This window comes from Glycine soja, chromosome 2, assembly GCF_004193775.1.
Source record: "Glycine soja cultivar W05 chromosome 2, ASM419377v2, whole genome shotgun sequence".
In the NCBI taxonomy this organism is placed as follows: Eukaryota; Viridiplantae; Streptophyta; class Magnoliopsida; order Fabales; family Fabaceae; genus Glycine; species Glycine soja.
The window spans coordinates 45,610,927-45,626,528 of record NC_041003.1 but is presented as its reverse complement, the minus strand read 5'-3'; the positions used below and the strand labels follow the sequence as shown (position 1 = coordinate 45,626,528).

Genomic DNA, 15,602 nt, shown 5'->3' with positions numbered 1-15,602 from the left:
CACTAATAGCAAGAAATAATGATGATTCGGATAATTAATGAGCAGTGCCACTGTTCAGGCGAGTTCTTACTGGTATACATAAGAATGTATAGTCGTTTTCAACATATATACTATTACTCCAACGGGCGTTTATTTAAGCATATTTTTTAGTCCTAAAAATACTTTTTTTTAGAAATATAAGATCAGAATATTATTTTTTAATATTATTAAAAAATATGTCTGGTTAACTATTAAAATTGGTTGAGATTATTTTTTATATTTTTAGGAATGATTATAACAAATGTTTATATATTATAATTACTAAAATATTTTTATTAGAAAAATTTTCATTACATCTCATCTCTTGTTTCCTTTTCATGTGTTTGACTATTACAATAATTGATTGAAAGGAAAACACAAGAACCATAAGAACGCCTATTCAATAAGGAGCATTAGAGAAGAACGAATAAATTATCGTAAAATGTAAGAATGAAACTGACATTAAATCAAATTGTGGGAAGACTAATGAGACGGGAATGATATTTGTGAGATTGGAAAAAATTTAAGCATGGATCATAAAAGAACAATGAGAGAGTAGTGGATAGTGATTAGTAAGAGGATATATATCAATTTTTATTAATGAAGAGATATTTTTGTCTCAGAATTCCCCCATCTCCTTTGTCAGGATTAAATATTGATAAAAACATGAAATGTTTTTTTGATAAATAAAATATACTCATGATTAATATTTTTATGACCTTATAATAAATGTGGGATAATTTTTTTCTAATTCAATATTCTTGAGAATAACTAAATAGTCTATGAAACAAACACCCCTTTATATAAAAATGATTCTTCGCAAAAATAATTTTTAGATAGATTTTATTTATTTTCCGGTCTTAACCAGAGTTATTTTTTTCTGATGAGTAAGAAGGTTAAGAAAAAAAATCTAAATAAAAAATGAGCTGAAAAATAAAGTTTTTTACTTGATTTTTGTAGATAAAAAGTGTAGTTAAAAATGATACTTTAGTAAAAATAATAAATCAAATTTTTCAATGAAAATTCACTGTTAATAAAATTGGTTAATACTTTGTGTTCTATAAAAGATTTCTTAGTAGATGAAGACAATCTAGTCTGAAACATTTAAATAAAATGTATTGTTTCATCTATCTTCCTAAGTCAAAATAAAAATACTTTATCTTCTTTTACATGTCCATCCTGTCTTCGATATTTAAGGATGAATATACTATGACGTATCAAAATGTTAGGATTTCAGTATGTAAGGACGGATCTACTTTTAAGAGTAAGGGGACAATTGACCTCACTAAATTTTTATTTTTTTTTCTTAATATAACATATATAGGTAGTTATAAATTATTTCTAATTTAAAAATTAGTTTAAAAAATAAGTTATAATATAAGTCACAGCTAAAATATTATGAATCCATCATGGATATGTGATTACATCTATGTCAGTTTTATGATAAGTCTAGTATTATGAGAATAATCAAATTGAATACAATATCAAAATATTTGGATCGAATTACGATCCAAGAGCCCTCAAATATGAGGTACTAGAAGGCTAAGTTACCAAGATCGGATTACCATCCCAACTTGAAGTGTACACTTCATAGTAATAATACGGTGGAAAAAAATAAGGATGCGTAGTCGTTAGTTTCGGTAAGTTTGGTAGAAACTATAGGAGTTGTTGTTTCTTTATTGCATTTTGTCGTTGCATGTTTGGCACGGTGGTGGTAATGCATGGTCTAACTCAGCTAATATGTTAAACCTTTTGAGTCCAATTTTCAGTTTTGGAATTTTTTTTTAATGGCCAATATACCCACCACATGTGTTGAACTTGAATGACGTATTTTTAGGTCATAAAATGTGGGTGAAATTAAGAAATGTTTCTATTGATGTGAGTGTTTGATTAGAATTGCTAGGTAGACAATTTAATTGGCAGTTAGGTACAGTTGACTATAGCTTTAGCTATAATTACATCTAAAAGTTAGTCATTGCAATAATTTTCTCTTTGATTTAAAGATGCTATCAATTTTACTTTACAATCATGTATTGGGGATTAGTGGATTAGTCGTAGGTGTAAAAATAAACGGCAAAGATTAATTTTTATGGTTCGGTTAATGCAGCTTTCTTTTTACAAGGGTAATTGATCTCTATTGAATTTCAATTACATCATGTGCTCATTTATTGATAAGTTAATTAATACAAACGGAATTAGGCTTGAAATAGCTAGGTTAATTGGTATTTCCACTGGGATAAATAAAAAATACATATCCTTATTCACTTTGGCTTTATTCTCATTAAAAGTGAATTGTAATTTTTAATATGAAAAAAAAAACTCGAATGAAAGAGATAACATTTCCCCTACCTACCACTAGTATTATTACAACTTTAAATTATTCCAGTTCATGCCTTTGTAAGTGCATTATCTCAAAGTAACTTCCAATAAGCTATGCTAAAAAGCTCTTTGCTTTGAACTTTTTTTTTTATATCCTTTATCTTTTTTTCTTTTATTTAAAAAAAGTTAAGGTTGCTTTTTTACTCATAATTAATTATCACAAAATTAATCCAAGCATACAATGTTTTGACCATTTCATTTTGTAAGAGTATGAGAAATGAAAATTATATACAGAATCAATCAACAACTTTCGAAGGTGGTGGTTGCCAAATCTGAAACTGTCAAGACTCTTCCTCATAAGCCCCACTGCCATGTATGCTTCTAATTAACTCAATTTTGAATTTAAGCATCTATGAATTAATTAATGGTGTGATGACTACAGCCTTTTGTTGCATAGTTCAATAGGGAAATCACCAATTGCCATCTTAAAAAATGTGCTTAAAAGTTTCGGATGAGCTACCTGGTTGGAGGAGAATATATAAAATTAAAACTGTTTGTTAGAATTTTGTTTTAGATGTAGAACCGTTTGTTGGCACATTACTTGTGTACTTTTGCCACATGACATATATTTGTTCGTAAAGTACAAGTATTTTTTTAAAGCTATCGTAGAGTACACGTTCTGTATGCATAATAACTTACACAAGATAAATAGTCGCAGTACTAATGGTAGCTATTATACGGGGAAGAAAAAGGCAAAGGGGGTAATTTATAAAATTAACTCATGTAATAATATATAAATAAAATATTCCTTCCTTGAGCTTCAAGTGATTTTTCTACAAGAGTCTTTTGCTTTTTCTTTCGAGCATATTCTCTTCTTTTTTTTTCTTTTTCTAATACGTACGTGTCCTTAGCTCTTGGGTTATGTCTTAGTTTTGATATTTCTAAACATCCGCGTGCGTGATAGAGTGCCATGGTGACTAATTAAAAAGGTAGACAAAAACGTCTAAGGAAGCGAGATTATTAAGTTGTTTAAAATAGATAATGGGCAACAAGTTATTTCAAATGAAATTTTTAATAGAGTTATTCAATTTAATCATTTTTTTATATACTTTAATTTTTTTTTAAATAGATTAAGTTTATAATTTTGTATAAATTTTTTAATTATTTTAATATTAAATGAATCAAATTTAGCGAGTAATATAAATTTTAAAATATAAGTGCATTTCGATTATAAAATTACTTTTTGGCTATATTCGATTTATCTAAAATCTAGTTTGAGAGAGATGTTTCAAATGAAAAATTTGTTAAAATAAACAATGAAAACTATTAATAATACGATAAACAAATAAAAGTAAATTATCATTCTTATCATGATCATATTATCATTAATATCATAATTGTCATGATCGACATCATGATATTTGTGGTTCCTATTATCATCATCATTATTAGTGTTATCATTGCTTAAATTTTTTAATTTTCATTGCAGATTTGTAGTCATGAAAATTTACTTGATGCCTACAGCTTTACAATTGGATGGTGAATTAACCAATTTTCATGTACCATTTTTCTCAATAAAGATTACTATATAAGTTAGCTCGTGGAAACTTTTCTCCTATGTCATGTCATATCTTATGGGAAACATTATTTTTTTAAAAAAAAGTTTCTTTATATATTACATTTTAGTTATATAACTTTATATTATTATTATTATCCCTCTTGAAAAAATACTTCATCTGTTATTTTTACCTGGTTTTAATAAATCTCAAATTAGAACTTAAGCTGTTTTCCATTCTAAAAAACAGTAGATATTTGAAATAACTTTAACAAACAAAACTAATTAAATAATCATAAAAGCTTGCCACATGCCACACTTTCAAATTTTTTATTTTTAATATAAGTTTAATGATTATATATTAACACTTTAAAATAATTTTATACTATCATTTAATCATAAATTATTATTAATATGATTTTTAATATTATCAATAAATTTATCATACATAATAAATTATGATGAATTGTGATGTAAAATTATTTTACATTGTCATGTATAATCTATTTTCTCTTTTAATATTATGCATTACCACTCAAACTTATAAAATTGACATGTTCACAAAAGTTATTTTTAAAGATTATTATAATATTGGTATGAAATATTTGTCGGTAATTATTTTATGTCAAAACATGTGACTCAACATCTTCATTCAGTGAATTCTCTCCTGAAATATTTTTTCTCATAAAACTTACTTAAAAAAAATAAGCACAATTTTACTCTTACAATTACATGTTGGTCAAAAGAAACCGTTTTAAATTAGTAAATTGATTAAAATTCACGATATTCAATAAAATTTTAAATTTATGTTAAATTCGTGAATATGAAAAAGATATCCAATTATCCATACATAAAAACACTTGTCTTGCCATTTTTTTATTAATTAATTAAAGGAAAAATAAGCCGACGTGTAAATCATGAAACATGGACAATTGTAGTATAGTTTTCTGTAAAGACGTAAATGCTAATCGCAACTGTCAAGTTTGTCAACCTCAATTTCATTTTCACGTGAAAATAATAATAATAATAATAATAATAATAATAAAATTATGAAATGAAATTTATATGTTAATTAATAATCGAATTTAACTAAAATACATCATACATACACTCAATCACAAATTATCATATGTACTTAAATTATTAATAAATTTAGAATGTTTTTTTAATTATTTGATAATATATGAAACTCTTAATACTAGGTTGAATTTTTAATTATGAAAATTTACAAAATATATTTTTATTTATTAATTGAAATGAAATATTTAAACTTTATTTGAATATACTTCTTTTATAAGTACTTATAAAAGGAAAAAAAAGACAAAATAAATTAAGCTTCTTCTATAAATTAAAATCAACTTCTCACTTCTTTTTGAAAATGCTACATGAGATAGTTCTTATAAAAATAAAAAATACCTAAGTTTGTTTTAACTTATAAAAAGAGTTCCATGTATTTTATGATCCTATTTTTTCAATTTTTTTTTTGGTGTATCTATAAAAAGGTTTATCCAAACATATGTTTCTGTATAATTCAAAGAAAATGATCAGGCTAAAGACGAAGAAAATTCCCAATCCCTCAAGATCAAATACTTTTTTTGTTTCTTCTTTTTGTTGCATCAATACCAATTTTTCATTCCTAACAAAAATGTGCAATTGGTTGGGGGCCCAGTTTGGAGGGTCGAACGTCAAGCCCCACATCGCCATTTATATCCCGAATTGACTGACACCTCGTTCATACAAAGAAGCATTATTTTTGTAATGCCAAACGCTTTCCAAATCAAACAAATTACAACACATAAATCCAAAATAAAAATCCAGGACCCACCCTGCAGGTTCCACGTAATTTGTGATTTTGATATTTAAATTGAAATTGGTTTAATTAATTTCCTCCCCAATAATTGTAATATTTTTTCTTAGTTTCTATTGTTTAAAACATTTTATTTTAGTCCCTCTAATTGTAATTTTTTAAAATATAATACAGAATAATCTTACACACACACATCTACGACTAAATGCAAGGAAAATATAGTTTATAGGACATTTCATAATAAAAAAATACGGCCCAAGAAAAAAATTGACCCTTCGGAGTCCTAATTAATCTCTTACAACCTCAAGTGATGAACATAAATTCCTAATCTCTATAAGCCTTTAACCTGGAACAGATTTAATTAAACAGGTTCATTGAAATTCCTTTCCTTTTTTGGTAAAAAATAAAATAAAATAAAACAGGTTCATCATCAGCCTAAGGGGGAAGTCACACAGTGTGGTAACATTATTTTATCTTATGTCTGTGTGTTTATTCATTCTTTTTTTTTTTTGTTACAAGTGCGTGTTTATTCTTTCTAATAAAATTTATTGAAAAATAGCAAGTATCTCGTATATTTTGCAAATATTATTTAAATTGATTTGAAAAGAATATAATTATGTTTATATTGATTAAAAAAAGTAGTAATTAAAGTGAGTACACGAGGCATTGTGACTTTTAGTTGATAAAAAATAGGGAATCAAGGAAGGGATGAATGAAACGACATGGCTAATCTACGACGACATATCCCGTTTGTATGTATGCAGGTTCTAGGATTATTCAAAAGTACTATATTTTCTAAATAAAAGGCCAAAAGATGTGGAATCTTTGTTCAAGCAACGTTACACAAGGCAATTAATTACTTTTAGCACGTTGATAAGTGCTCTATGTTACTCTGTCAGGATATATATACTAAAAGGAATGATATATCAACGTCTATGTACGTATATTGCAAACACTTATTTGATTCTTTGTACTTTTCTTTATTTCTCTTGTTTTCTTTTTTTTTTATTTCTTTTTTCTTCTCGAGATATTAAATTACACGGAGGGTCCATATTCATAAACCAAAAAATAGCAGCCCCCATTGGCAATTGTGTGATTGTATCGATAAATAAATATTGGATCAATACCATTCAATTGTTTCACGTTCATGTGACCACGTATTTTTTAAACAGTCCCCTTAATCATGCATAAAACAAAATAGGAATAGGGTCATTTCTCCTTACGTTTGAACCCATAATTATGTATGTAAGTCGGTCGATTATATTATTATATCGTAGCCTAATTAAGGAGTCAAATTTATAAGATGTGCATGCGTGATGTAAACATATGCATCCCTATAGCCATCAAAACCCAGCGAAATTGGCTTGTGAAGTGATCATTTTAAATATGAATTTATGGATTATTGACAAGTCGTAGTTCATTTTTTTTTTTGGCAACACACAATTCATGTGCTTCTGCTAACCCGAAAGTCGAAATGATACGTGAGACATTTATTTTTACATATAATAATTAATTCATAGAAAAGTATTCAACAAAATATAAAATTTGTAATATTTTGCCATGCAACGAAAATCTCCACCTGATGCCACTGTTATAGAACCTGCAATTATGAAAGAAAAAAATGAAATTAGAATTATTTAGTTTTTCCCTGCAACTAAAAACAGATGTATAATTAGAAGCGAGGTACTTTGACCTCTTCCTCCCAAATGAAGTAGTTTTTTTTTTTTTTTTTTTTTTTTTTTAAGTTTCCAATGTGTGTGTGGTGCACTGGTGTGGGTTTTATCATTTATATATGTGCCCTATTGGGGGGTGGGACTGTGGGAGGTTGGGTTAAATTGTACTAGTTTTTACGAGGCTTGATTTGTTGTCTAACAAGAAATAAGACAATTGCTTTATGCATCTAATTTTTTTTTTTACACTCAACATTTTTTCGTTATTTTTAAAATTAGTCTTAAAAAATTTATGGATTCATAATCCATAAATTTATGGATTGGTATTGCCAATCTGTATGTAAATACGGATTATATTTAAATACGATTGACTTTCATATTATTAAAATAATACTCTAACCAATTGAGTTAATAGGTTAATTATGTTATAAAATAATTAATTTTGTTATATATAACACTAAAATTTTTAATATATATTTAATGCATATGTAAATTTATATAATAAATTTTGTGACAATTAATTTTGGTAAATTAAATATATTAAAACAAAATTAATTGTCACAAAATTTATTATATAAATTTACATATGCATTTTGGTAAATTAAATATATTAAAATAAAATTAATTGTCACAAAATTTTTTATGTAAACGTGTATTAAATATACATTAGAAATTTTAGTGTTATACATAACGATATTAATTATTTTATAACATAATTGACTTATTAGTTTAGTTGATTAGAACGTTGAGTTAATAATGTGAAAGTTACATGATTAAGTCTTCCACTATTTAATTTTAGACTTTTTTAAGGTTTAATTGTAAAATTCGTTCCTTGTTATACTAAATCGGTCTTCCTATCTTTTAATTTACTATTTGAGTTCTCTTATATTTTAAAATACACTATCTTAATTTTTAGTTAAGTTTTAAACGTTAAGCAATAACTATAACCATGATCCTTAAAACAAGAAAAAAAAACTCTTTTACCATAAGACCCAAGTGTTCATTTGAACATTTAGTGTAAAATATAGTATTAATATAAGTTTTATTTGAAAATAATTCAATTTTTTTTAATTTATTATATTTTTATAATTTTATATATTATTTTTTAAAATATAATATAAAAAATTAATTTTTTTCACATAATTAAGTTTTTTTTTATGAGTGTTCGTTATTTCTGACTAACTAATTACAAAGCAGTAATCTTCTATTTTTTTTCCCTGACTTCTCTAATGAGTACATAAAGTTTTTTTTTTTTTATTGTGACAATTAATATCATTGTATTGTACCCAAAATTAATTTAAATGAAGCCAACCATTGAAAAGCAAATTGATAATGTCCAAGTGGATATGGCCGGGAAATGATTATGTCCAAGTAAGGGAAGGAATTATATGTGATGAGAGGAATAATAAATTAACCAATTAATTATTCGTTCATTTTAAATTTCAGAAAGACTTATTTAATCCCAAATCATTATTCATTGGAATGTATATTGTATAGTATAGTGTCACCGATTTTTGTGGGTTTGGGCATGTGATTACCCTTGCCCATGTGATCCTTAATTATTAAAAGTTACACGTGCTTAATGCATGGTTCCCCACTTCATTCCAAACAAAATAACAAAGAAGCTATAGTAGGAAAAAGAATTATTGAAATGCAACTTAATTAGACTGAGTGAATCTCTACATGTACAGGATATATAATTATTTGTTTAGACAGAGTAAAGCATAAAACTGTACGGAGACTCATGTGCATGCATAGCTCATCAAGATAACAACACATTCGTTACCAATTAGGTTCTCAAAGGCACGAGAGGGGTTGAAGAAATCATGGAATCAAAAAGTATATCAAACGTGTTTAAGGCTAAAACCAATGGAACTAGATGCATGTAATTAACTACATGCAAGTCCAAAACTGGTGTGTATCTTATCTTATAAGTATGTATCTACTATATATACTGTCATATCATATATATTTCATAAACAACTCAAATTTATAGAGATCAAAATTCATTCGCTTTGGACTAGATATAGAAGGATTTTAAATCTGAGTTTATTAGGATATTACGGTTACCAGTACTAATTATGTGCTTTAATGATAGGGAATATGATAGCATGAAAGGATTTTGTGCTGTTGGTTTGTGTTATTCTTATTTTTAGTCTTCTAGTCTTTCCTTTCTTTGGCATTTTACTTTGAATTTTTGTTTTCATTTCTTTTAATTTTTATTGTTTGTTTTTCAAATTTTTGTGGTTATATTTGAGTTATCTCTTTTTTTAAACTCTTGAATTCAACTTGAAATTCGTTACAATTTTTTAAATTGTACGTTGTTGATGCTAAACTAAAGTTCTTCACTTATACAGGGAGCATAAATGAATGAATTTCAAGTTGAAACTCTTTCTCTGCAATGGAAAAATTAATAGGATAGATATTAGATATGTTATTAGAAAACATTAATTAGGCTTTAAGATGAAGTCTTCCTACTTTACTAAGCAGTGATTGTTCTATGTGTATATAGTCAAAAAATTATGAAGATGCATCCCACGATCAACGCTGATTTTTTTTGTATGCATGATTGAATATAATCGTGTCATTTTTCTTATGAACGTGATAGTCTTCTGTTATAAGGGAAAAAAACAAACAAACTGCTATTCATTTTATATATTTGATCCTTTAAAAATAATAAGAGATTAAAATTAAATAAAAAACTTAAAATTGAATTTATTTAAAGATACACTTCTATCTAAAAAATGAAAATATAAAATCTCACACGAACATGTCTTTTATATAAATTTACATCTATTAACTAGTTGAAAACCTTTTTCCAAATGATTCTAATTCTATAAGTTAATTAAATTGTTTTTATAACATAACCAAGTGGGTTAGAGTTGGATCTTTGTCAACTTCATTCATCCAATAAAATGTTAAAATTTATAGCAAAACAAGTGGTGAATTTGTGGATTATCAATGTCGGCCGGGCATCTTTAGCTTCGTCCGTTGACACACATTACTCACTCAAGTAATAAAGATTGTGAAAAGAAGAAAGTTTGCACATATGATGTTTAACTAGTTGAAAAATTAAAAGTTAAAAAATTAACTAGTTTAATAAAATTAGTTATTGAAATAACTGAAAAATATAAAATAATAGAAAAATAATAAAATTATAATTTATTTTTTAAAAATAACAACAAAAATAAATAAATATTTTAGTGAAAAAAATATTATAAACTAGAAATATTTTTCAAAAAATGTTATTTCAACTAACATTTAGAAAAAGTTAAAAATAATTGAAAAATTACTATAAAGAAACCTGCTTATGGAAGACTCAAATGAATTTTTTAGATAGTAAAAACAATTATAAGTTAATTAAAATATCTTGATGATCATATTTTTAAATTTTAAAAGTTTTATTTATCCAATTTAAGTTTTTTAAAGTGTCTCGTTTTCATCATTTCTTCTAATTAACCAAACGAGCTCATCTTCACAGTCATATAAAATCTTATCCAAAAGTAACCTTCGACAATCTCTTTTTTTCACTATCCCAACAAGTCACCCCACACATAGCCAACTCTTTCCTCCTCAACTAACACAGAGAAACACACACAACCATGGAGTTCCGGGAAACGGTGTTGCTGAGCAACATGGAGTGGAAGAGTGTGCGAGCGACATTGAGGTTTTCATAGCATGGTGGCCCTTGTCGCCAATGACAGTGAAGGAGCAAGGAATCTGAACCACGCAGCCCCAACACCACTGTGACGCCGCCAATACCTCCACCGTCACCCATTCCGTTCTCCCATCTCAAAAACCCATATCCACACAATCATCCCCACAACCCTTTTTTATTTTCTGTTTGTCAGTCATCTTTATTCTCTGAAACTTCTTAGTTCATAAAAAGTAATTTAGACTATACTTTGTACATCTTATTGCTTGATTGTTTGATTTCATGTTGGGGGAGAAGGATGTGGTGTTTGAGTTTTTTGCCTGGAAAAAAACACATAGTGGCGGCTTTAGTCACCACTATCTTAAACTACTATTTCAAAAAATTTAAGTTAATAAACTAATTGTACAATATAATAGACAAAAGTGATATTAAGCTTAAAATTAAATAAGTCAAATTCTAGTGTTTTAATTCCTCATTCTTTTATTGTTACAATCAATTCTCTTTGCATTTCTTATTAGATTTCATATTTTGTTTCTCTCTTCTTGATGTTTCTTTTACTAATGAAGATTATACCATTTTCAAAAAATATACCACCATCATTTTCAATAGTTTTCAAGACCTTTCTATATTTTTCTAAACGATTTTTAATAAAAAAAAATATTATTTCATTGTTTGAAACAAATAACTATTGTCATGTTAAAAATTAAATTTTGCTTTGATAAAAATTGAAGGTCAATTATTTTTTTTAAACCTTTAAACATGATATCTAAATAAAAAAAATTCTTATCAGTTAAATTGTTATCATATATTTTAAAAACTAAATCTCTTTTCTATAAGTTAGTATCTTTTGTTTAATTATACAATTTTTTAATGGGCGTAGCTACTTATTATGATAATTTTAGTTGTTGTTTTTGTATGATCATATTAGATTTAATATAAAATTTTGACTAAGTCGGAAATTTTGATTTATGGAAAAATATGAAATTCAAAAATCCAAAATTGAATGTTACATTATATTATTTTCATAATTTAGTAAATAAAGTGTTTTCATATAAATAGTGAACTTTATGCATGTATATATGCAACTTTAAAATTTGAACTTTCCTCATTTAAGTAATCAAGTTTATTCATAAATTTAAAATTATTTATTTTAATTAAACTAACAAAAATTTGATAGAACACTCAATTACTTGATCCCAGATAATTCAGATATAACTCAATTTATTTATATTTTTAGAATCATTTCTTTCCTCTCATTTCCTCCTTTCTCCCATTTTTTTTGGGATGTTTGTACCAAGCATAGCATTAATTTTTAAAGTAACATCTAAATTTATCATCTATATTTTATTATTATTATTATTATTATTATTATTATTATTATTATTTATCCTTAATTTCGTAATAAACCAATCGACTACCCCAATAGAACTCATCCATAAACCATTTATGCTGGGGAAGAAAACTCTTCGTTCGGCTGTGATACCGGAGGCTTTGGGGAAGTTGGAATAGAAAAACATTCATGTGGGTTTATTACTTATGCTCTCAATAATCATTTGCTGCACTTGGGCTATCCGTTTTCCGTGTGAACAGTAACTGACACATGAGGGGAGTCAACTTATACATCATCATTTTTTTAGAATATAACAAATAAGATTCTTAATGACTACAATCATTAAATTTTTAAAAAATTAATAATAAAAATAAAAAAATAACTTTGAAGTAAATATGAAAAGGGATCAAGTTACTTCAAAATCATTTTTCATTCTCATTTTATATATATATATATATTATATTATATAACATGATATAATATGATAAGAAATACCCCAACCTCCAAGATGTTTCATCTACCATAAGTAATACCAAATTAAATGGTAGCAGCTCATTCTGATGACATTCAATTGAGAGAAAAGTCAAATAAGACTATGATTTATATTTTTAATTTATTATTTGCCCTATTTCCATCGCCACTAGTACAGAGAACGGTACAGAACGTAGACACTTAGATATTTTGTGAATAAATCCTGGGACGGGCGAGGTTTAATTTCCAGCCCCAGCATATACACAAACGCTAACACAAGATGCTCAAATTTTCTGTTAGATCTTGACTTAGTATTAACAATTTATAAAAGTTCAAGCATTCCGAAATACTAAAATGCCCTTCAGAACGACCAACTTCCAGAACAAAGTTTTTTCTTGTTCAGCAAAGTTGTGTTTGAATTATGAATTATGATGACACTTATTTCTTGGATCCATGATCTTTATGCAATTCATCTTTGAGATGAAAGAATAGCATCGATGGCTTGTCTCACTTGAGAAATGTCTGGGGCTTTTCCACCTTGGACTGGCCAAAATTCATCAGCTGCCAACACCTTCACAATGAACCAGTAGAGAACAAAGATGCCACATGTGAGATTCCAATTCAAATTAAGCCATGTGCTTTAGTTTGAAGAAACTGAAGATTTGAGTATGCAAAAGAATTGTAAATAGGACCAAGTTAAGAAACTGCTTATCAAAAGAAGAAGAAAAGTAGTGCACTGTTTGCAAGTTCCACACCTTCACTTGCAACTGAAGAAACTTCACATAACTAATTGCTTTCTCCAACATTGTGACCAAATCAACCTGCAAAATTCATCAACCAAATCATAATTCTAGTTAGTAAAATTTCATAGAGTTTGGTTGAGTTGAAATTCAACTCTGCAACATATGTAGGAAAGTACAAAAGAAAGCAACTTTTTCTGCTATCTAGTTTAAAAAAACCTACCTTGGAACCGTTGGGGACCAGTTCTTGTAGTATCTTAAGCCGCTCACTTATTCTCTCTCTTCTATTCTGTGATATATTCATACAAACATTCTATCAGCATTGAATCTCATATTTTTAAGTTTTCTTAATTTGCAAACAAAACTTAGTACATATGTATCAAATACAATTTAACTTAGGTTTGAAGCAAACCTTGGCAGCAACACTTTGAGGATCCTTGAATGGGTTTAACTTTGGTTTTGCTGCTTTACTCGCACTTGTGCATGGCTTCTTGGCATTGGTAGCTTGCATATTCTCTCCCTATAAACACAAATCTGACCTCAATATCTTCCATTATAATTTCATAAAGTTCTTATGAACTTATTCTAAAAAAGTATTGATTAGGAAACAATAAAATACCATAGAAGAGCGTTTTGTCAAGACCAACTCTTGTGCTGCTGACTCAAGCAGGCTATCGCTAGGGACATTTGGTTCAGAGTATAGCCACCCAGATGATGAACTTTCACCATGTTGCTTCTCTTTTGCACCATTGAATATGGAACTATAGCCAGCGGAAGTTTCAAAGCAACTGAAATTTTGCACTAGGCGCATATCTGTGGTGCTTTTTGGACTAATAGCATGGTTCCATTGGTTATAACCTTCATGCAAATTACTCTCTTTGGGGAACAGCCAACTCTTCTGAACGCTAAGAAAAGATTCACTACCTTGTATGAGGGTGTTGTACTCATTGGCTTTGAAGTTAATCAGAGATTCTGCTTCTTCAAGTTGGTAATGTGTGCTCTTATTATGAACATACTCATTGCTATTGCTACATAGAGGAGGAGAATGGGTTATGGCTGAAGCTGAATCATTGCTGAGCCCATTAGTACTTTGTGAGCCATCTTCCTCTTCAACCACACATTTTTGGTACTCATTGACCCCATTAGATGTCAAAGAGAGTGCCATTAAGGAGGTAAAAGAAACCCAAATGCAAAAGCAACTATAATGTTTGTTAAGGTGAATAATGAGTATGACAACTAGTGAAGAAGGCCTATTTATAGCCTTCAAAAACCAACCACCATTTTGTGTTGATTGAGATTTATGGAGTAATAGTAGTCAACTGAAATCTTTAACAAGAAATCAAAATATAATACTAAAATACTGGTGTCTTAATTTAAGAATTTTAAAAATGTTAATTAATTTAAGAGTTTAATATTTATGCATTGACAGTCTTGTATTATCATTCAATTATAAATTATTATTTGAATTATTTTAAAATAATTATTTTAAAAATTGATAAATTTATCTTATATAATGAGTTGTGATTCAAACCAATGTAAAAAAATTTATATTATTAATATATTATCCTTTTTCTCTTAATTTATTAATTAATTTATCTTAATGTTGGGATTGTTAATTGGCTGGCAAAAGAGAATGCAATTGAGAATATAAAAGAAGAGCAAATTAAGTAGCACAAGGATCGCCGGATCCTTCGCCAAACCCACGTCTCTCTTTGATTCCCCATTTTGGTTACTCTCACTTTGATGAAGAATTAAGCTGGAGCTACTCTTGGGGTTGCAGCTTCTCACATGCTTCCTTTTTATAATTAACTTAAGCACGTGGACTCATACTCTATTCAATTTATGTACCATATTATTATATATAGGTTAACATTCTGTGTAGCTGTCTGCACTAGCTATTGAACTGGCTAAGATATAGCACTGATTGGCATTATTATGAACATTAAGCATGGTGGGTTTTGTATATAATTCCATTTATTTTCTGAATTCCTTTTTTTTTCTTTTTAAGTTGGAAAATGTGCAGGGGAAAGTAACGTG

The 15,602-nt window shown here is 27.6% G+C and overlaps 1 protein-coding gene across 1 annotated transcript; it reads right to left on the bottom strand.

The window, feature by feature from the left end:
* Positions 1 to 12,925: 12,925 nt before the first annotated feature.
* Positions 12,926 to 14,770, bottom strand: LOC114371876 (putative transcription factor bHLH086). The gene is made up of 5 exons (XM_028329184.1): positions 14,185 to 14,770; positions 13,978 to 14,085; positions 13,789 to 13,854; positions 13,581 to 13,646; positions 12,926 to 13,396 (listed from the first exon to the last, which is right to left on the bottom strand). Exons 1-5 carry the CDS (start codon positions 14,728 to 14,730, stop codon positions 13,295 to 13,297), a joined length of 888 nt encoding a protein of 295 aa, XP_028184985.1. The 5' UTR covers positions 14,731 to 14,770; the 3' UTR covers positions 12,926 to 13,294.
* Between the last annotated feature and the right edge of the window lie 832 nt (positions 14,771 to 15,602).